This window comes from Gorilla gorilla, chromosome 20 (assembly GCF_029281585.2).
Source record: "Gorilla gorilla gorilla isolate KB3781 chromosome 20, NHGRI_mGorGor1-v2.1_pri, whole genome shotgun sequence".
Taxonomy (NCBI): Eukaryota; Metazoa; Chordata; class Mammalia; order Primates; family Hominidae; genus Gorilla; species Gorilla gorilla.
Window position 1 is genome coordinate 68762792 of NC_073244.2, and position 21765 is coordinate 68784556.

Here is a 21765-nt window from a genome sequence, read left to right on the forward strand (position 1 = left end):
GCATGCACCTGTAGTCCCAGCTACTCAGGGAAACTGAGGCAAGAGGACTGCTTGAGCCCAGGAGGCTGAGACTGCAGACAGCCATGATCAGGCCACTGCACTCCAGCCTGGGTGAAAGAGTGAGACCTTGTCTCAAAAAAAAAAAAAAAAAAAGCACCCAAAAACGAAAAGTAGGGGATGATGTTGGGGGGCTAACTGGGCTGTGATTAGCTCAGACAGTGCCACAGGTCTTGATTGATTTTGTGGAATATTGAAAATAATCATGGCCGGGCACGGTGGCTCACACCTATAATCCCAACACTTTGGGAAGCCAAGGTGGGCAGCTCACTTGAGGTCAGGAGTGTGAGACCAGCCTGGCCAGCATAGTGAAACCCTGTCTCTACTAAAATACAAAGAAATTAGCTAGGTGTGGTGGGCACCTGTAATCCCAGCTACTTAGGAGGCTGATGCAGAAGAATCACCTGAACTCGGAAGGTCGGGAGGTGGAGGTTGCAGTGAGCAGCAGAGATTGTGCCATACCACTGCACTCCAGCCTGGGCAACAGAGCAAGACTGTCTCAAAAAAAAAAAAAAAAAAAAAAAAAAAAAGAAGAAGAAAGAAGAAAGAAAGAAAGAAAGAAAAAGAAAGAAAGAAAGAAAAAAGAAAAGAAAAGAAAAAAGAATCATGATACTCTCAGTAATATAAATCACATTAGCAATGCTCTGCTAATTAGCTCTACAGTATGCCAGGGACCTAATTTCATTGATGACAGAAGTATCCACTCAAGCCACTGATATTCCATTCTCTACCCGACAGCTGGATAGATCCCATTAAAACATAATCAACCAGATTGGGCAACATAGTGAGACCCTGTCTCTACAAAAATAAAAATAAAAATGTTAGCCAGACATGGTTGTGTGACCCTATAGTCCCAGCTACTGTGGAGGCTGAGGCAAAAGGGTTGCTTGGGCCCAGAAGTTCGAGGTTACTGTGAGCTACAACTGCACACACTCCAGTCTGCACTCCAGTCTGCACAACAGAGAGAGACCTTGTTTCTAAAACAACAACAACAATAATAATAATAATAATAATAATAACACAATTAGGACCATTCATAATCCTCCCATTTCAGGTAAAGCCAAAGTCTTCACAATGCCATCCAGCCCTATTCCAAGTGGCTTCTGTTCCCTCCTCCTTATCTTGCTCCCTCCCACGCAGCCACACTGGCCTCCTTGCTGTTTCTCAAACTCGCCCATCATGCTTACTTCAGGACTTTTGCACTGTTCCTGCTCCGCGGAATGCTCTTTCCCCAGAAGCTCCCATGGCTCCCTCATCTCCTTCAGGTCTCAAATGTCACTTCCTCAGAGAAGCCTTCCCCGACCACCCTCAAGTAGCATCTCTCTCCGCAGGTCCCGCTCTACTCGTCTTCACAGATTGTATCATGACCTGACAAGTAATGGGTCAATGCAGTTCCAGTCTAGCGTCCTCAATGGCCATTCCTGCTCCTTGGGTGGTTCTCCCTGGAGGAACTGTGAAGATGGAATTGGGGGAGGAGAGGGCTGTGGAGTTCAGGTTGTGCCTCCCCGGAACTCCTCACACATCCATACCAGCTTGTGGCACCTCCACACGACCCCACCCCCATGCTCTTGAAGCTGCTCCGTCTCTTCCTGGCTTTTTTTTTTTTTTTTTTTTTTTTGAGACAGCATCTCGCTCTGTCGCCCAGGCTGGAGTACAGTGGCGCGATCTCGGCTCACTGCAAGCTCCGCCTCCTGGGTTCTCGCCATTCTGCCTCAGCCTCCCGAGTAGCTGGGACTATAGGCACCAGCCGCCACGCCCGGCTAATTTTTTGTATTTTTAGTAGACACGGGGTTTCACCATGTTAGTCAGGATGATCTCGATCTCCTGACCCTGTGATCTGCCTACCTCGGCCTCCCAAAGTGCTGGTATTACAGGCGTGAGCCACCGCGCCTGGCCACTCTGTCTCTTCCTTTAACAGGGCAGGCTGGACCAGGGTGGTATTTGAATATAGTATCTAGGGAACACTGTGTAGGGGGAAATAAGTACTAGAAGTTGGTAAATACGGCAAATCTAAAATCACAGGGATTAGGCCGGGCGCAGTGGCTCACGTCTGTAATCCCAGAACTTTGGGAGGTCGAGGCAGGTGGATCACCTGAGGTCAGGTGTTCGAGACCAGCCTGGCCAACATGGGGAAACCCCGTCTCTACTAAAAATACAAAATTAGCCGGGCATGGTGGCGTGTGCCTGTAATGCCAGCTACTCGGGAGGCTGAGGCAGGAGAATCACTTGAATCCGGGAGGCAGTGAGCTGAGATCGAGCCAGTGCACTCCAGCCTGGGCAAAAAGAGTGAAACTTCATCTCAAATAAATAAATAAAATAAAGTAAAATCACAGGGATTAAGTGGACCACCCCTTGGGCCAGTCATGTGGCCTGTGGTTAGTAATTCTCATAGTGAAATAGCCCGATTACCCGCGAGATGGTTTGGGAGGGATTAATGAGAAGGCTGCACGCTGCCACCAGAGGGCAGCTTCGGCATCCAGTGCTGTGAGGGTTCACAGAATCCTAGGTCCATTTCCTCTTTACCTTATCTGTCCATCCTTACATTTCAGAAGCTCAGAAATATTTTGGATAATTTTTCCTCCACGGACTCAGAGGATTCTAACCTCCCGGGTGCTTTTCTCTTTCTACAGCAAGAGGGGTTCACGGCAAATTCTCATCACCCCTCCCTATTGCTGCTCTGCCACTGAACAGGAGTTTACGGCAGACCAATCTGCCCACACCCAAGACACTTTCCAGCTGCGCCGCCCATGGGCGTCCCTGCTCCGCGGGAAACTCTCTCACCGGCGGATGCAGCCCGACGCCTGCGCACTGGAGAGGCGCCAAGCCCCCTGCACCTGCGCACTCCGACTGGGCGGGGTCTCCTCGACGCCCTGGTGGAAGGGTTCGGAGGACCGACGCCGACCATGCCCACTACCACGCCCCCAGCCCTGCCAGTTCCCCACAGAGCGGGTTTGACCGAGCTCTTTCTGCTGCTCTCTTGGGTGATAAACTGTGCCCCATGTCTGTAAACTAGGGTAGCATTTCACGCATTCATCCTTTCACCCGGCACTGCCTGAGCACCTACTGTGTGTCGAGGCCTGGACCGGGCGAAGTTTGGGTCTCTGTGGTCCCTGATTCTGAATGGCTCTAGGGCTGGTGCTGGGATGTTCAACTTACTCATTCGGTCACTCAGCTTTTCTTGAGGACCTACTGTGTGCTGAGACCAGGGCTGAGCAAAGTTTGGGTCACAGGAAGAAACCAGAATGCATGGTCCCTGAACCTGTGGGCTCCAGGGCTGGTGCTGAGGATGTTCACCTGTTCATCCATTTACTTGGCCTCTCCTGAGGACCTGCTGTGTGCTTGGCCTGTGCTGGGGGATGTCGGGGGTGAGGGGGATAAGGAGAAACTAAATGTGTGGTCCTTGTCCCTGAATGACTCCGGGGCTGGTGCTGGCGATGTATAACTATTCATACTGTCACTGACAATTCTTGAGGACCTACTGTGTGCTGAGGCCTGAGTGGTCAGTCAGGAGCCAAGGGAAGAACCAACTGCTTGGTCCCTGGCCCTAAAGAGCCTGGGCAACAGAGCGAGACTCCGTCTCAAAAAAAAAAAAAGAGGAAGAAAATTCTGCATATCATATGCTACCATTTGTGAAGAAAGGTGTACTATATATCTTTCCAGAATATTCTATGCATATAAATATTCATATATATGCTTACATATAGTAAGCAGTTGCTTCTAGTGAGGGGGACTTGGTAGCTGGGAGACACAGGAGTAAGAACTTTTTTTTTTTAACTTTATAAATTGTGGACTACATGAAGTGTATTCCCCCATAAAATAATTTTCCAATGATTATAGTCATGTGAAGTTATGAGATTATAACTTTAATTCAACATTGTAGTAGGTGGATTACGTTCATAACTCCTACTTTTTACCCTTCCCTGGGACCACATGCTTGGGAAGGCTCTTCCTGTGCTGATCCTAGGCTTGCTAGGAGGCTTGCTTTGGCCTGTGGGACTAGATGCAAATGTGACAATATCAGAGGCTTGAAAGCATGCCTGTGTGTCCACTCCCTCTCAGACTACTGCCACCTCCCTGAGAACACACCCAGGTGAGATGTGAGTCAGGAGAAGAAGATCAAATTGGCCCAGCTGAGCCCTCCTGGTCCAGGTCCAGACCAAGCCTGGTCCAGACCAACAGAACCAGCAGCTGACCTCCAGATGCATGAGAAATAGTAAATGGATAAATGAGGGCTGGATGGTTTGTTACACAGCAAGAGCCGACTGATACAAGAATTAAAGTCAGGTCTTTGAGTTAGGGGAAAAATGCTGGAGATGGGTAGGTGTTTCCTCATACTGAAAAAAAGACTAGGTCCACTCTAAAAATCTTTTGTAGAGGAGAAGCACTCCCTTCTTCTAGAATAACTTTCAGCTCTAGATTTTTCCTGCTCATTTTCTCTAAGCACTATTTCTATCTTAGTGAATCCAGATTTCTTCTTCAGACTCTGCTCCTTTAGTAAATATGCCAACTTGGCCAAAGGAACTAAACCTTTTATTCACTTTAATTCAATTAAATTTACTGAGCAAGGACTTACTCAATAAAATCAACAATGAAAAGGCCAGCTGGCCAGGCACGGTAGCTCAGGCCTGTAGTCCCAGCACTTTGGGAGGCCAAGGCAGGCAGATCGCCTGAGGTTAGGAGTTCGAGACAGCCTGGCCAACATGGTGAAACCCTGCCTCTACTAAAAATACAAAAATTAGGCCGGGCGCGGTGGCTCATGCCTGTAATCCCAGCACTTTGGGAGGCCGAGGCGGGTGGATAACGAAGTCAGGAGATCGAGACCATCCTAGCCAACATGGTGAAACCCCGCCTCTACTAAAATACAAAAAAAACTAGTCCGGGCGTCGTGGCGGGCGCCTGTAGTCCCAGCTACTCGGGAGGCTGAGGTAGGGGAATCACTTGAACCCGGGAGGCGGAGGTTGCAGTGAGCCGAGATTGCATCACTGCACTCCAGCCTGGGCGACAGAGCAAGACTCCGTCTCAGAAAAAAAAAAAAAAAAAATTAGCCAGGCTCCTGTAATTTCAACCACTCGGGAGGTTGAGGCAGGAGAATCACTTGTACCCGGGAGGCGGAGGTTTCAGTGAGCCGAGATCGCTCCACTGCACTCTAGCCTGGGTGACAGAGAGAGACTCTGTCTCAAAGAAAAAAAAAAAGAAAGAAATTAAAGGCCAGCCATAGGTGTTTCTGCAGGTCTACTTGCCCGTGCCCCATTTACAATTCTGCACCAGGAAGACCGCAGGGGAGTCTGGCAGCTGTGAGGTACAGTCCTAGCCCTGTGTCTTCCCCACTGTGTGCCCTCAGGCAAGTTAACAAGCTTCTCTGAGCCTCGGTTTCCTCACAGGAAGCGTCGGGGATAACACAGTATCTCCCCCATAGCATTGTGAGGTTGGAAAGGAGGCCCTCAGCTCTTAATCTTCTGCTGGTCCACGCGGGTTTCTGCCAGGGCACCCCTGTTGACAGGTTTCTCCTCCCTGTGAGAGCCCAGGTGTTGAGTCAGGCGTGGGAGCTGGGCAAAGGCGTCCCGAACTGTCTGCATGCGTCCTCTGGTGTCGGATGAGCGCGGAGGAGAAGCTGAAGGCCTTCCCGCAGCCGCTGCACTCGTAGGGCTTCTCCCCGGTGTGCACGATGTGGTGCTGGATCAGGTAGGAGCGGTTGCTGAAGGCCTTGCCGCACTCGGGGCAGGTGTAGGGCCGCTCGCCCGTGTGCGTGCGCTGGTGCAGGGCAAGCGAGGAGCCCTGGCTGAAAGCCTTGCCGCACTCGCCGCACTTGTAGGGCCGCTCTCCGGTGTGGATCTTCTGGTGCTCTATAAGCGAGGACACATGGCTGAAGGCGGCCCCGCACTGCAGGCACCTGTAGGGCCGCTCACCGGTGTGAACGAGGCGGTGCTGGAGGAGGTGGGAGCGGTTGCTGAAGCGCTTGCCGCAGTCGTGGCAGGGGTAGGGCCGCTCTCCGGTGTGCGTGCGCTGGTGCTGCGTCAGGTGCGACACCTGGGTGAAGGCCTTGGCGCACTGGCCGCACGCGTAGGGCTTCTCGCCTGTGTGGATGCGCCGGTGCTCGGCCAGAGAGGCGCTCTGGCTGAAGAGCGCGCCGCAGTCCTGGCACGTGTAGGGCTTCTCGCCCGTGTGCACGCGCCGGTGCTGAGTCAGGTGCGCGATCTGCGCGAAGGCCTTGGCGCACTGGCCGCAGCGGTAGGGCTTCTCCTCTGTGTGGGTGCGCTGGTGGCGGATGAGCGCTGAGGAGAAGCGGAAGGCCTTGGCGCACGCGGAGCACTCGTAGGGCTTCTCACCGGTGTGGATGCGCTGGTGCTCTATCAGGGAGGAGCGGTTGCGGAACGCTTTGGCGCACTGGGCGCACGCGTAGGGCCGCTCGCCCGTGTGCACGCGCCGGTGCTGGGTCAGGTGCGTGACGCGCGTGAAGGCCTTGCCGCAGTCGTCGCAGCGGTGCGGCTTCTCGCCCGTGTGCGTGCGCCAGTGGGACGCCAGGTACGAGCCTTGGCTGAAGGCCTTGCCGCACTCGTGGCAGGCGTAGGGCTTCTCGCCCGTGTGCGTGCGCTGGTGCAGGGTCAGGTGCACGCTCTGGCTGAAGGCCTTGCCGCACTCAGGGCACGCAAATGGCTTCTCCCCGGTGTGGATTCTCTGGTGTAAGATGAACGCGGAACAGTAGCTGAAGGCCTTCCCGCAGTCCCCGCATTTCCACGGCTTCTTGGGGCCTCCACCTCTCTCCCGCTGGCGGCTGTCAGGATGCCTCTCCTTCGGGCTCTCCCCAGGCGCGCTGCACCTCCGGGGCCTGCTGTCGTCGGGGTCACTGGCTTGGGTAGCAGCAGGGCTCGATATGGTTCTTGGGATTCGGCTGAATTCATCGCGTTCCTGCATGCTGTCCCCAGCAGGGTCTCCCTTGCAGGCCACGGCCTCTGGCTCTGGACAGCTTTCCTGGTTTTCCTGCAGGTCCTCAACCTGGCCCTCGTGTTTCCAGTTTCCTTCCAACTCTGCGCCCTGGAGGGCGACGCTCAAGAGTCCCTCCATCCTCGATCCCTGGGCTGCTGTCTTGATCTCACATCTTTTCTCTGGGTCTGAAAAGAAAAAGATAGAAAAAAAATTAAATGTTGCCACTTGTCCTGAGCTGGAAAAATGGCTAACAGCTGAACTGGTAAGAACTTAGCATGGGGTCCCTGGTCCTCTGTGCCAATGACATTTTGGGTCCAATAATTTGGTGTGGTGGGACCCATCCTGTGTGTTGTGAGATGTTGAGCAGCGTCCCTGGTCTCTCCATACTGGATGCCAGGGACACTACCCCCCAACCCCTGAGTTGTAACAATGAAAAATGTCTCCAGGCCGGACGTGGTGGCTCATGCCTGTAATCCCAGCACTTTGGGAGGCCAAGGCAGGTGGTTACTTGAGCCCAGGAGTTTGAGACCAGCAAACTGTCTGCTGCCTGGGCAATACAGCAAGATCTCATCTCTACAAATGAAAAAAAAAATTAGCCAGGCATGATGTTGTGCACCTGTGGTCCCAGCTACTCAGGAGGCTGAGGCAAGAGGATCACCTGAGTTCAGGAGGTTGAAGCTGCAGTGCGTAGTGATCACACTACTGCACTCTAGCCTGGGTGACAGTGTGAGACCCTGTCTGAATTTTTTTTAAAAAGTCTCCAGACACTGCCAGGTGTCCCCTCTCCTGGGGACAAAATTGCCCCCAGTTGGGAATCACTGATTTAATGGAACTAAAAACAAATTTAAAAGATCCCTGAAAAAGAAAAAAAAAAAAAAGCATGAATCTGTCAGCTCTTAAAATATGGGCTTGTAATCTGGTGCTGTGAACTGAATTGTGCCCCCTCAAAATTTATACATGGAAGCCCTAAATCCCAAGGTGATGCTTTGTGGAGATGGAGCCTTTGGGAGGTGATTAGCTTTAGAGGGGGTCATGAGGGTGGGGCCCCCACAATGGGACTGTTTTTTTTTTTTTTGACATGGAGTCTTGCTCTGTTGCCCAGGCTGGAGTGCAGTGGCACAGTCTTGGCTCACTGCAACCTCCACCTCCCGTGTTCAAGCAATTCTTCTGCCTCAGCCTCCTGAATAGCTGGGACTACAGGTGCACGCCACCATGCCCGGCTAATTTTTGTATTTTTAGTAGAGACAGGGTTTCACCATATTGGCCAGGCTGGTCTCAAACTCCTGACCTCAGGTGATCCACCCACCTCGGCCTCCCAAAGTGCTGGGATTACAGGCGTGAGCCACCGTGCTCAGCTGGGACTAATGTTTTGATAAGAAGAGGAAGCGACACCAGAGCTCGCTGTCTGTCAGGTGAACACATGGCAAGAAAGCAGCCGTCTGCAAGCCAGGAAGTGAGTCCTCAGTGTGGTCTGACCATGCTGGCACTCTGATCTCAGACTCCCAGCCTCTAGCACTGTGAAGAAATAAGTGTTTGTTGCTTCAGCCACCTAATCTGTGATTTTTTTGTAAGCTGGAGCTAAGATAACTGGAAAGACAGTTTTCTTTTCTGGGGAAAAATCAGTTGAAACTAATTCCCAGTGTGACAGTGTTTGATGTGGGGCCTTTGGAGGATGATTAGGTCATGTGGACACGCTCCTTAATAGGATTAGCGTCCTTATAAGAGGAGACACCAGGGGGCTCACTTACTCTCTGCTCTCTCTGTTCTCTCTGCGTGTGAGGACACAGGGAGAAGGCGGCCGTCTGTAAACCAGGAAGAGAACCCTCACCAGGCAGAATCAGCCAACAGTGATCCCAGATTTCACATTATGGGGACACTATTCAACTCACTATGCTCCCCTTCTACAGGGCTCCATCAGTGAAGGAGCTGCCCAGGGTCTCCCAGGCTCAGAGGTTCATGCTGGCCCGTGGGCCCAGGGTCCTCGTTAGAGATGGTGATATCAAGCTATTGCAGGTTACCCTGTCTGCTTTCCACATTTTCAGTGGAAAGCAGAGATCTGTTTTTATATGAGCCCAGGAAATCACTGTTTTTTAGAAAGCCACAACAGAAGCCATACATTTAGTTACTTCTAGTGGGGCTGTGATGCTGAAGGATTTATACCAATTGCCTGGTGTACACTGGACCTGCATGCTGGCGAGAAACTCACCACTGACTTCTGATGCTTTAGTTCTAACAGAATGGGAAGACAGACGGACAAATGACCTCCTGGTGCTGAGAGAGGGAAGGAGGCAGCTGCCTGTGGATCCACTGTGCTGGGGCTAGCCCCAGAGGAGGGGGCTCACACTGCTGGGGGGTCCTTTCCAGGCTGTGTGGCTGCAGGTAAGTGGCTACCTGCTCTGAGGCTCTGCCTGGTTTTCTCTCTCTAAACAGGGCTCCAGCCTCCCCTTCTCCCCAGGGACATGGCGGGTCTCTCAGCAAGCTTGGCCTCATGTTATGTGTGGGTTCAGCCCCTCACACACAGGCATTCCCTGAACCAACTAGTAGGCTGTGTGCATACAGCAGACAGTGCTCGGCCTTGGGCTCCTCCAGGTACACTCCTGCTGCTGCTGGACAGGCTATGTCTGAAGCTTGTCCTCCCCACTTCCTGTGTGAGATCCTAACCCTTTGTGGTGGTGCTAGGAGGTGGGGCCTCTGGGAGGTGATGATGACATGAGGCTGGAGCCCTCAGGCATTGGATTCCTGCCCTTATAAAAGAGGACCCAGAAGGCTCCCTTGCCCCTTCCTCCAAATGAAGACACAACAAGAGGGCCTGGTCTATGAACTAGGAAGCAGCCCTCACCAGACACCAAACCTGCCGGCACCTTGAGCTTGGACTTCCAGCCCCCAGAACTGTGTGGAAATAAATGCTGTTTCTTTCTTTCTTTTTTCTTTTTTTTGTTTTTTTTGTTTGTTTATTTTGTTTTGTTTTTGAGATAAGAGTTTCGCTCTTGGTGCCCAGGCTGGAGTGCAGTGGCACAATGTTGGCTCACTGCAACCTTCACCTTCCGGGTTCAAGCGATTCTCCTGCCTCAGCCTCCTGCATGGCTGGGATTACAGGCATGCGCTACCATGTTCAGCTAATTTTTTGTATTTAGTAGAGATGAGGTTTCACCATATTAGTCAGGCTGGTCTCAAACTCCTGTCCTCAGATGATCCACCCGCCTTGGCCTCCCAAAGTGCTGGGATTACAGGCATGTGCCACCGTGCCTGGCCAATAAATGCTGTTTCTAAGCCACCAGAGTATGGCATTCTGTCACACCCCAAAGGACCTAAAATAGGGCTTTTTTTTTTTTTTTTTTTTTTTGAGACAGGGTCTTGCTCTGTTGCTCAGGCTGGAGTGCAGTGTTGCAATCATAGCTCGCTGCAGCCTGGGAATCCTGGCTCAAGTGATCCTCTCACCTCAGCCTCCCAAAGGGCTTGGATCACAGGCAGGCACCACCAACCACACCTGGTGAAGACAGAGCTTTTGTGTGGGCTATTCTTTCTGCCTGACATGCTCTTCCCGCAGCGTGTGCCTCAGCAAGAGGACAAGAGGAGACCCTGAGGGAGTGATGATGTTTGTTTTCAGGGTGGAGAACACAGCAAGTGCAAAGGTCCCAGGGCAGGATGGTGACAAGGGTGGTAGAGGAAAGGTAAAGGGGGTGTGGGGCTGGACAGAGCAACTGAGGTGCAAGGCAGGGGAGATGCGGTAGAGTGGGGTGGGGGTCAGCTCACACAGGAAGTCACGTGTGCTGGTAAGAACTTGCTGGTGGGGGCCAGGCTGGGTCGGCTCAGGTGCCACGTCCACCGGCATCCCCGGAGTGTGCAGGGGTACCCACCTCGTGTGTGGGGGGAGGGCAAGTGGGTTCACAGCGGGATTGGGTAAACCTGGGCGTTGTGCACACACAAAGGAGCCCAAGGGGAGATACAGGCTTGCTCGGGGGCAGTAGAAGAAAGCTGTCTACTCCCAGCACTTCTGACATGTGGGCTTTCTCCACACCAACAACCAAGTCTCCAATCTGCTCTGGCTGGGAGGCACAGGCAGCTACCAGCCATAAAACTGCCTCAACCCCTCCTTGGGTTTGGTGATTTGCTCACATAGCTCATTGAACTCAGGGACATGCTTTATTTACGGTTACTGGTTTCCAATAAAGGATGCAACTCAGGAACAGCCAGATGGAAGACACACAGGGTAAGGTATAAGGAGGGGCTCAGAGCACCATGCCCTCTCTGGGTGCTCGACAACCCCAGAGCTCGGCAAACCCTAAGTTTAGGGTGGTTATGGGGGTTCCATGACACAGGCGTGACAGACATAGGTGTGATGACACTGGCCATCGGTGATGAACTCAACTTCCAGCCCTCTCCCCTCCCAGGAGGTAGGGGCTGGCTGAAGGCTGGAATGCTCATCAGGGCTAGCTCCCATGGCAACCAGCCCATCCTAGGGGCCTACCAGGAGTTCTCCATTAGCATAAATGTACTTAGGGGTCTATCAGGAGTCCTCCATTAGCATAAACACAGGTGTGGTTGCAAGGGGCTTATTAAGAGTTGCAAAAGACACTCCTTTTACCCCTGTCACTCAGGAAATTCCAAGGGTTTTAGGGGCTCTGGTACTAGGAGCTGGGAATAAAGAGTAAACATATATTTCTTATTATATCACAAGGTCACAGATAGACACATGCATTACGTCACACTCTGACACACACAGGGTCATACGCAATCATACCTACCCAGACACACACAGACATGCAGAGACACCCACACCCATATCCAGGGACACACAGTCGCCCTCCCAACCCCCATGCAAGGAGGCAGGTGGGAAGCCATCACCTGCAGCCACACACACATGCACACAGGGTCCCGGGCACATGTAGCTACACACACACCCAGCCCCATACGTAGCTCCCTGTGTGAAGAGGAGCACAGAGACGAACAAGGTCACACATGTCACCTGCTCCACACAGGCAGGCCATTACCGGGACACACCCACAGGGGATGGCTGGACACGTGCAGTCACACTCGGTGGATAGAGCTCCAGCATAGCCAAAGCCCACGTGTGCAGCGTCTCCATCATGTGCAGAGGCACACACTTCAGACAGCACGGCACTCTACAGGCTCGCACAGCCAGGTCACCCATCATTGTGCTGGCAGGCACATGGGCTGAGCCAGCCTACACGGCGGCACACCCAGACATGCACACGTGGGGTCACACACCTCACATCCAGGAGAACTTTCAGACTTGCCCAAAGCCAGTCACATGTGTATGTGACATGCTGTGATATGCAGACACCGCTTCACATGAACGAGCACATAACACACCGATAAAGTGTTACATGCCTTTACATGCAGTCACACACCTGCCTGGGCTGGCACCACTGAGTGAGCAGGTGCAGACATAGTGACACTCGGGGACGGGCTCACAGGCAGTCACACACCTGCACGGCCTGGCACCACCAAGTGAGCAGGTACAGACACAGTGACGGGCTGGCACCGCCGAGTGAGCAGGTGCAGACGCTGTGACACTCAGGGACGGGCTCACAGGCAGTCACACACCTGCACCTGCTGGTACCGTCGAGTGAGCAGGTGCAGACGCTGTGACACTCAGGGATGGGCTCACAGGAAGTCACACACCTGCACGGCCTGGCACCGCCGAGTGAGCAGGTGCAGACAGTGACGGGCTGGCATCGCCGAGTGAGCAGGTGCAGATGCAGTGACAGGCTCACAGGCAGTCACACACCTGCACCTGCTGGTACCGTCGAGTGAGCAGGTGCAGACGCTGTGTTACTCAGGGACGGGCTCACAGGCAGTCACACACCTGTACGGGCTGACACCGCTAAGTGAACAGGTGCAGACACAATGACACTCGGGGACGGGCTCACACGCGGTCACACACCTGCAGGAACACGCGCGCACGCGCACACTACACACCGTTGCTCTCGCCTCCCGGTATCACCTCCGAACGCGCTGGCCGGCCCCCTCCTAGCCTGGTGGAGTCGGCTCCGCTTCTACTCAGTCTCAGGTCCTCCTGGGCCAACGCAGACCCTGGTGCCTCCTTCCTTAGACGAGCGAAGGTCAAGACTTCTGCTGCTGCGGAGGAGCCCGCGCACCAGGCCTGGGTGGACTGCGCCTGCGCATCGGGCCCACCTGGTTCTTAGGAACTACGACTCCCAGGGGGCGCTGCGCGCTCGCCGGCACCGCGAGTAAAGCTTGCACAGCCTGGGTCATCGAAACTACAACTCCCAGAAGGCTAAGCGTCTGCACACGCTAGGTCCGCAGGGCCCTGACCCCTGGGGGCCCGAGGAGCGCCGGGCTGCTGCCCCGAGCCCCGCCCACTACAGCCTCAGTCCATGGCGGTGGGCGCAGCCAGTAACTCAGGGGTGGGACTTTTTTCTTGCTCAGGGGATGAGGCCGAGCCCACAGGCTTAGAAAGAAGGAACCTGAGTCTGGGCACCTGTCATCCCAGCGCTTAGGGAGGCCGAGGCGGGTGGATCACCTGAGGTCAGGAGTTCGAGACCAGCCTGGCCAATATGGCGAAACCGCCGTCTCTACTGAAAATACAAAAATTAGCCGAGCATGGTGGCACGCACTTCCAGCTACTTGGAAGGCTGAGGCGGGAGAATGGCTTGAACCTGGGAGGCGAGGGTTGCGGTGAGCTGAGATCGCACCACTGCACTCCAGCCTGGGTGACAGAGCGAGACTTCGTCTCAAAAAAAAAAGAAGAAGAAAGAAGGAAGCTGAGGTTCAGACAGGCTAAGTCCCTACTGCAGGCTGCGGAATCTAAAAAGGTAGGTGCCAGGGTTTGCAACCCACACTTTTATTTTGGTCTCAGGTAGCTGATGTCATTCCAGTCTATGGCAAAGAAGGTGGCAAATCCATTAACATAGATGAAGAATTTCATTTTACTTTTTAGTTTTATTTATTTATTTATTTTTAATATGTATCATGCTTTTAATACAAACTTAAAAAAATCTTGAACAATAGAAACTGTACAGATTTGATCAATCTTTTTGTTTTGTTTTTAAACTAAAATCTCTAAACACGCCAATGTCCTATTCCAAAATATTGCATAACATTCTGAATACAAAACCCTTGATTGTATTCCTCCTTCACTGAAGAAAAAAGTTCATGACCCTGCTCCCCGGGCTCCTCTCCAGGCTTGCGTCAATGCCCCCTTCCCATCCCTAGGGAGAAAACTAGAGAATCTATAACTCACTGCATTGAGAAAAAGACATCATTCTGGACTGGCAGTTTCCATTCTTCAGAAGATAATCCACCTTTTGATTTGTTCCTGGGAAAGAGGGATAGATAGAGGATGGGGAAAGGGGAGAAAAGGTTTTATTTCTCCTCTTTTTTTTTTTAAAGTTTGTTTTTCCTGAAAAAATATGTTTCTCTCATCTTTTTAAGAAAAAATATTGAAAAGAAAAAAATTATGTTTTTTACGTTAGAAATATACATATATTATATATACCTCTTACATTTTACAAATGTAGCAAATTATTCAATACAAATGGACACCAAAAAATGTAAAAAATAAAAAAAAGTTTTCCTAAGAACCAGGTAAATTAGTGCAGATTTCTGTTTTTGTTTTCTTAAAAAAAATAAAATTGAAGCAAAAGTGCCTAGATTTGAGACAAGACAGACTGAACTGGGCCCAAGAGCCCAGCACTGGAGTCATGCTCCTGAACACACATTTTTCTTCGTATTTCAAAAGACACAAGGGGGTTGGTCTCCCCCCGTCTCCCTACATGTGAGAAACAAGCAGACCTGGTGTGGGTGGGTGCCTGTGTGTGTGGATGGGAGGAGGGATAGAAGGGGATGTAAGGCAGCATCCAACCTTTCCCAGAGAGAAGCTATCTGCTGGGCCTGTCACCTGTGTGGGAGCCGAGGATGAGGGAAAGGGTGGCCCAGACTGGGCTGGCCCCTGAGAAGTCTAGGGGAACAGATGGTGCTGGGCTGAGAAGCCAGGACATTGCCTGCCGGGGGAGGTAGAGCTGGTGCCTACTGCAGGGAGAGGAGGCTGGCAGTGCCGGCCTGGGCTGGACCCACTGCCATAGCAGTTGCCTACTTGGTGTCCCTGGGTAGGATGGAGTGGGTGGGATGCCAGGGGCTTTGGTGCTTTCTGGTGATGGGACCCTGATGCCAAGTGCCCACTTTGCAAAGACGAAAAAGTTCATGACCCTGCTCCCTTGGCTCCTGTCCATGCTTGCCTGGCCTCCTGGGGTTGGAGGAACAAGCCCTCTCCTGGCAGAGGCAGGAGAGAGTTTTATTTTTTAGAAACAGTTTCGCTTTGTTGCACAGGCTGGAGTGCAGTGGTACAATCATGGCTCACTGCAACCTCGACCTCCCCAACTCTAGTGATCCTCCTGTCTTAGCCTCCTGAGTAGCTGAGATTGCAGGCATGTGCCACCACACTGGCTAATTTTTTTTTAACTTATTTTTTGTAGAGATGAGGTGTCGCTATGTTGCCCTGGCTAGTCTCGAACTCCAATCCTTCCACCTCGGCCTTAAATAATTTTAATAGTTGACATGCACATGGCATTTACTATTGGCCAGCATTATTTTAAGGTGACTGCTCTGAAGGAATTCTGTTAGCCTTCCTAAATTATTCCCTTGGCCATTGGAAACATAGGCATGAGATCATTTTTAGAGAATTGGAAAAGCAGAGAAATCTGTGAAGATAGAATGGGAAAAAAATGCATTTCACTAAACCAACATGCCATTGATTGTGAGATACCACATTACTTTATGTAGCTCCAAGGCTGCCCTTAAACCATGACACATGCTTTATTTACAGTTCATATTTTACTTATTTGTAGACCTCAAGAGGCATTCTGTGCTTCCCTCTTCCTTCTGGAAGCTTCATGAGAAGGGACATTTTCCTCAAAGGATGGACAACAGAAACAACTCAAATATTCATTTCCTTTAAATATGGTTTTTAAGACAATTTTCTTTAGAAAGCCACATTTACCTGTGGGGGGTTGATTTATGCTCACCCGCCTCCCAAATATATGTTGGAATGCTAACCCCCTATTCCTCAGAATGTGACTTTATTTGGAGACAGGTTCTTTACAGAGGTAATAAAGTTAAAATGAGTAAATAGGGTGGGCCATAACCCAAAATGACAGCTGTCCTTATAAAAAGGGTGCATTTGCACGTAGAGACATGCATAGAGAGAACATGATGTGTAGAGGCACAGGGAGAAGGCCGCCATCTGCAAACCAAGGAGAGAGGCCTGCAGCAAATTCTTCTTCATGGCTCTTAGAAGGAAACATCCCTGCCTACACCCTGATTTCAGATTTCCAGCCTCCAGAAGCGTGAGGCGATAAATGTCTGTTGCTGCAGCCCACAGGTTGGCGGTGCTTTGCTACAGTAGCCTTAGCACCTGATAGATGGTCTCTTTACATGTCAAGCACATTGTAGCGCACATTTGACACACAGGGAGATGGAAGCTCCTGGAGGATAAGTGTTTTGTCTGTGATTTTGAAGGTTGCAAGTGGAGGAACTGGGATTCGAACCCCTCTCTGTGTGATGCCTATGCCTCCTCTGTGTTAACATTTATTTTTACTTATTTTTATTTTTTAGTTTTTGTAGAGATGAGGGTCTCGCTATATTGCCCAGGCTGGTCTTGAACTCCTGGGCCCAAACGATCCTCCTGCCTTGGCCTCCTGGTCTTGGGATTACAAGCATAAGCCACTGTGCCAGGCCTACACTTCCTCTTTAAAGCACTTTGCCTCTTTCATTTCCTAGCCTGGAGAAAATGTACTTCTGTGGTCACTAAGAAAATACCTTCACAATCAGGCAAAAATGTCCCCAGAAAATGCTGGCTTGGGCTGCTGAGGAAATGCACCATCAAATCAGGCCACACAACATTTCAGAGACCCTGAGGCAGGGACTCCATGTCCCAGCTATGTTTGTCACACACCAGTAGGCAGCCTCTACCCAGGGATGGAAGATTCTAGACCCAGCTATAGGCTCTGGCAACCAGGGCAGGCAGCTCCTTCCAGGAACCGGTTTCTGTGGTATTCTTTGGTCACTTCCATTAAGTCTTAAACACCCCTGGAAGAAAATGAAAGTGTGACGTTGAGGAACGTGAGATCAGATGGCGGAGTAGTTTTCTAGAGCCACCATAACAAAGCACCACAGACCAGGGTCTTAAACAATGGAAACTTATTTCTTCACAGTTCTCAAGAATGGAAGTTCACGATCAAGGTATGGCCAAGGTTGGTTTCCCCTGAGGCCTCTCTCCTTGGCTGGCAGACGACCGTCTTCCCCATGTCTTCATATGGTCTTCCCTCTGTGTGTGTCTGTGTCCTACTCTCTCCCACACTCTTTTCTTTCTTTTTTTTTTTTCTTTTTTAAGAATGTCAGCCATGGGCCGGGTGTGGTGGCCCACACTTGTAATCCCAGCACCTTGGGAGGCTGAGGCGGGTGGATCACCTGAGGTCAGGAGTTCCAGACCAGCCTGGTCAACATGGCGAAACACCGTCTCTACTAAAAAAAATAGAAAAATTAGCCAGTCTTGGTGGCAAATGCCTGTAGTTCCAGCTACTCAGGAGGCTGAGGCAGCAGAATAGCTTGAACCCGGGAGGTGGAGGTTGCAGTGAGTGGAGATCACGCCACTGCACTCCAGCCTGGGCGAGAGACTGAGACTCCATCTCAAACAAAAAACAAACAAACAAAAAAAACAAAAAACAATGTCGGTCATATTGGACTTGGGACCCATGCTAATGACCTCATTTTATCTTAATTCCCTTTCTCCATCTCCAAGTACAGTCACATTCCAAGGAATGGGGGGTTAGGACGTCAACATAAAATTTGGTGGTGGGGCACAATTTGGCTCATCACAATGGGTAAAATGGGGCATTAAGCTCACATCCTGAATCTAAAACCCACAAGAGGCTGGAGTACTTTGCTTTCCCTGGTTCATGATCACCGTGCTAGCTGGAGCGTGCTCACCTTGAAATTGGCTTAGAGGAAGATTTATGATATCTTCCCAAGTCAAGGGCTCAGGCTCTAAACACCGGCTTAAATAAGAGCTGAGTGAAAGTCCACAAATCTTGTTACATCAACTTCTACTGGATTTTGTTGGACAGATGCTGAAGTCCTCTGTGGAGAAACACCTTAGCAAGTTGTCCAAGTAGTTCATTTCTAGAGATCTCATGACCAATGAGCAATTATTCCAGATTCCCTGTGGGTTGAAATATTCTGAATTTTATGCTGCATTATCATTATAACTGGCTTATCTCTGGCTTAGCATCACGTTTGTGACCTCCTGGCTTCTAAATGTTTAGTGCCCACCTGGCCTCTACCACCAAAAGATCCTATTATTCCCACCAAGCTCATGGAATCCAATTTCCTCGTGGCATTTTCTCCATCCTAAAATGGACAGCAGCCACAGGGCTCTTCGCCGATCCGGAAGCCTCTTCACCTTACAGTGTTGGTGAGGCAAGTCTCCCATGGGTCCTCCGGGAGTATGTTTAAGGGTAGCTGGGCAGTTTGCCTGCATAGACCGATGTCTACATTCACGTTTCCTTAAGCTTCCAGACTCCCCCCTTTACCGTGTACTAGGAAATGGCTGGGATTTTGACCTCAGGGGGGTTGCCAGTCCATTCCAGCTGCTATCACAAGACAGCATAAACAGGGCAGCTTATAACAAGCAGAACAGGTGATGTATTTATTTATTTAAACAGAGATGAGGTCTCCCTGTGTTGCCCATTCTGGTCGCAAACTCCTGGGCTCAAGTGGTCCTCTTTCCTCGGCATCCCAAAGTGCTGGGATTACAGGCATGAGCCACTGTGCCTGGCCTTGAAAAGAATCATTCTGAAGGCTAGAAAGCCTAAGATGAAAGTGCCAGGAGATTCGGTGTCTGGTGAGAACCCAATTCCTTGTTCGTAGATGGCACCTTCTTGCTGGCTGTGTCCTCACAGGGTGGAAGGGAGAAAAGAGCTTTCTTGGGCCTCTTAGAATTATGCTAATCCCATTCATGAGGGCTCTGCCTTCATAACCAAATCACCTCCTCAAAACCTCACCTCCCAACACCATCACCTTGGTGATTAACTTTCAACATAAAAGTTTTTGGGGGGTGACACACACATTCAGGCCTACAGAGGTGGAGTGATCTGCAGACCACTGTTGATTCAGGCGTCACTGCTCCAACATTGGAGACTTTTTTTTTTTTTTTTTTTGAGACAGATTCTTGCTGTCTGGAGTACAGTGGCACGATCTCAGCTCACTGCAACCTCCACCTCAAGCAATTCTCCTGCCTCAGCCTCCTGCATAGCTGGGACTACAGGCGTGTGCTACCGCGCCTGGCTAATTTTTGTATTTTTAGTAGAGACAGGGTTTCGCCATGTTGGCCAGGCTGGTCTCAAACTCCTGACCTCAGGTGATCCACCCTGCTCAGCCTCCCAAAGTGCTGGGATTACAGGCCTGAGCCACTGCATCTGGCCCTGGCCCCTTAATCTAGGATTTCAGCCTCCAGAACTGGGAGAGAATAAGTTTCTGTTGTTTAGGTGACCCAGTCTGTGGCACTTTGTTATGGCAGCCCAAGCTCACTGATATAGAGGCTAAACAACTGCCATGCTTCATTTACTTAATCAGCTGTGGGTCGGCACTGTGGGTTGGGTTTAGCCAACTAGTTCTTCTGTCTTGGCTGGGCCCACTCGTTCATCTGTGCTGAGCTGGGTTGAGCGGCAGCTGGCCCATCTGTAGCCTCTCATCCTCTGCCAGGACAGCCTAGGGTCATTTCCATGGCAGCCTGGCAGGGTTCCGAGAGAGTCAGTAGGAACCGTCAAGCCCGTTGAGCACAAGGCTCTGTACTGACAGCTTTGCACTTCCACTGCAAGCTACTGGCCAAAGCAAACCACAGGTGCAGCCCAGATTTGAGGGATGGGAAAATGGCCACAGGACAAACGGCATGGGTTCAAGGAGGGGTGGAATACTAGGATGAGTTTTGCAGTCTGTCACGTGCACATACACACATGTGGTGAGTTGGATACAGCCTGGTGTGTGTAATTACAAACACCCCTCTAATAAAAATGTGCAAAAATCTTTCAATTACTCAAGTGATGTTATTTCCAAACCTTTCCTATCAGAGTCAACCCCCTTTAGATAGGAGTATTCTCATGCTGGCTGGGCATGGTGGCTCACACGTGTAATCCCAGCACTTTGGGAGGCTGAGGTGGGCGGATCGCCTGAGGTCGGGAGTTTGAGACCAGCCTGATCAACATGAAGAAACACTGTCTCTACTAAAAATACAAAATTAGCTGGGCATGGTGGCTCATGCCTGTAATCCCAGCTACTCAGGAGGCTGAGGCAGGAGAATTGCTTGAAACCGGGAGGCGGAGGTTGCAGTGAGCCAAGATGGTGCCATTGCACTCCAGCCTGGGCAACAAGAGCGAAACTCCATCTCAAAACAACAACAAAAATTATCCTCATGCTAAAATGTATTCCCAACTATGACTTGAATTTCTCTATTCTTTATTGGTAAAAGAAAAATTCGGCCAAGCGCGGTGGCTCACACCTGTAATCCCAGCACTCTGGGAGGCCGAGGCGAGAGGATCATGAGGTCAGGAGATCGAGACCATCCTGGCTAACGTGGTGAAAACCCGTCTCTACTAAAAATACAAAAAATTAGCTGGGCGTGGTGGTGGCCGCCTGTAGTCCCAGCTACTCGGGAGGCTGAGGCAAGAGAATGGCGTGAACCTGGGAGGCGGAGCTTGCAGTGAGCCGAGATTGCGCCACTGCACTCCAGCCTGGGCAACAGAGCGAGACTCCGTCTCAAAAAAAAAAAAAAAGAAAAGAAAAGAAAAGAAAAAAAAGGAAAAATTCAGAGGTGGCATGTGCAAAACTTGCACCGTACATTTATATAGCTGATACTCAACTGAAGAACATGTATGTGATTTTCAGATTCTTGCTGTGATAAATGATGTTTCTGTGAACAAGGTTTTTACCAGTTTTCAAAAATGGGTGATAAATAGAATGTGAAGCTGTATCAGTCAGGGTTCAGAAACAGAATCAATAGGAGATACTATGTACCTATCCACATATATATTATAGATGTATATATTAATAGATACAAATTGATCATGTGAGCCAATTCCTTAAAATCTTTCTCTTATCTCTCTCTGTGTTGTCTATATGTATACATATATAATAGAGATTCTGGTGGAAGGCTCTGAGATCAAGGGGGAAGGTAGGCGGGCCATGAAAAAGTCACTCCAAGCCAGATTGGGGTCCTCAGCTCTGCAGACCCAGGAAATTCAGATATATGTGTGTGTATGTACCTGTCCCTATCTATCTATCTATCTATCGATCGATCTATCTGTCTGTCTGTCTGTCTGTCTGTCTGCCTGCCTGCCTGCCTGCCTGCCTGCCTGTCTGTCTGTCTATCTATCATCTAATGTATGCAGAGATTGAGATTTATTTTAAGGAATTGTCTCACACAGTTGTGGGAGTTGGTTTGTAGGGCCAGCCAGCAGGTGGGAAACTCAAGCAGACATTGATGCTGAAATCTTGAGGCAGGATTTCCTCTTCTCTGGGAAACCCTGAGTTTTACTCAGAAGGCCTTCAACTGATTGGATGAAGTCCACTTACATTACTGAGGGCAACCTTTTCTTAAAAAAAACTGGTTGTAGATGATAACTACATCTACAAAATAACCTTTACAGCCACGCCTGGATTAGCATGTGATTGGATTACCAGGCACTGGACCCCAACCAGGTTGGCCCATAAAACTCACCGTTAGCAGGAGTGTTATGGGGAGTGGGC

At 50.6% G+C, this 21765-nt stretch overlaps 1 protein-coding gene and 1 long non-coding RNA gene across 4 annotated transcripts in view; one reads left to right on the forward strand and one right to left on the reverse strand.

The window, feature by feature from the left end:
- Window positions 1–3697: 3697 nt before the first annotated feature.
- Window positions 3698–13198, reverse strand: ZNF835 (zinc finger protein 835). Of its 2 annotated transcripts, none has more exons than XM_019015574.4 (2): window positions 12890–13120; window positions 3698–7166 (listed from the first exon to the last, which is right to left on the reverse strand). In XM_019015574.4, exon 2 carries the CDS (start codon window positions 7117–7119, stop codon window positions 5506–5508), a length of 1614 nt encoding a protein of 537 aa, XP_018871119.1. In that variant the 5' UTR covers window positions 7120–7166; window positions 12890–13120; the 3' UTR covers window positions 3698–5505. The 2 variants fall into 2 exon arrangements, with proteins under 2 accessions (XP_018871119.1, XP_004061574.2); XM_004061526.5 differs by having other exon boundaries at window positions 3699–7166; window positions 12925–13198.
- The window catches only part of LOC115931653 (uncharacterized), a 127850-nt gene continuing 119262 nt past the window's right edge, over window positions 13178–21765 (forward strand). Inside the window, exon 1 of one of the 2 annotated variants that reach the window (XR_010132069.1) lies at window positions 13178–13781. This is a non-coding gene — a long non-coding RNA (uncharacterized lncRNA). The remainder of the gene's footprint in view (window positions 13782–21765) is intronic. The other variant, XR_010132068.1, reaches the window with a different exon arrangement.

What these genes read in the sequence shown, in the direction of transcription:
- ZNF835 (XM_019015574.4), bottom strand. Translation starts at nt 7,119, where the DNA reads ATGGAGGGACTCTTGAGCGTCGCCCTCCAGGGCGCAGAGTTGGAAGGA.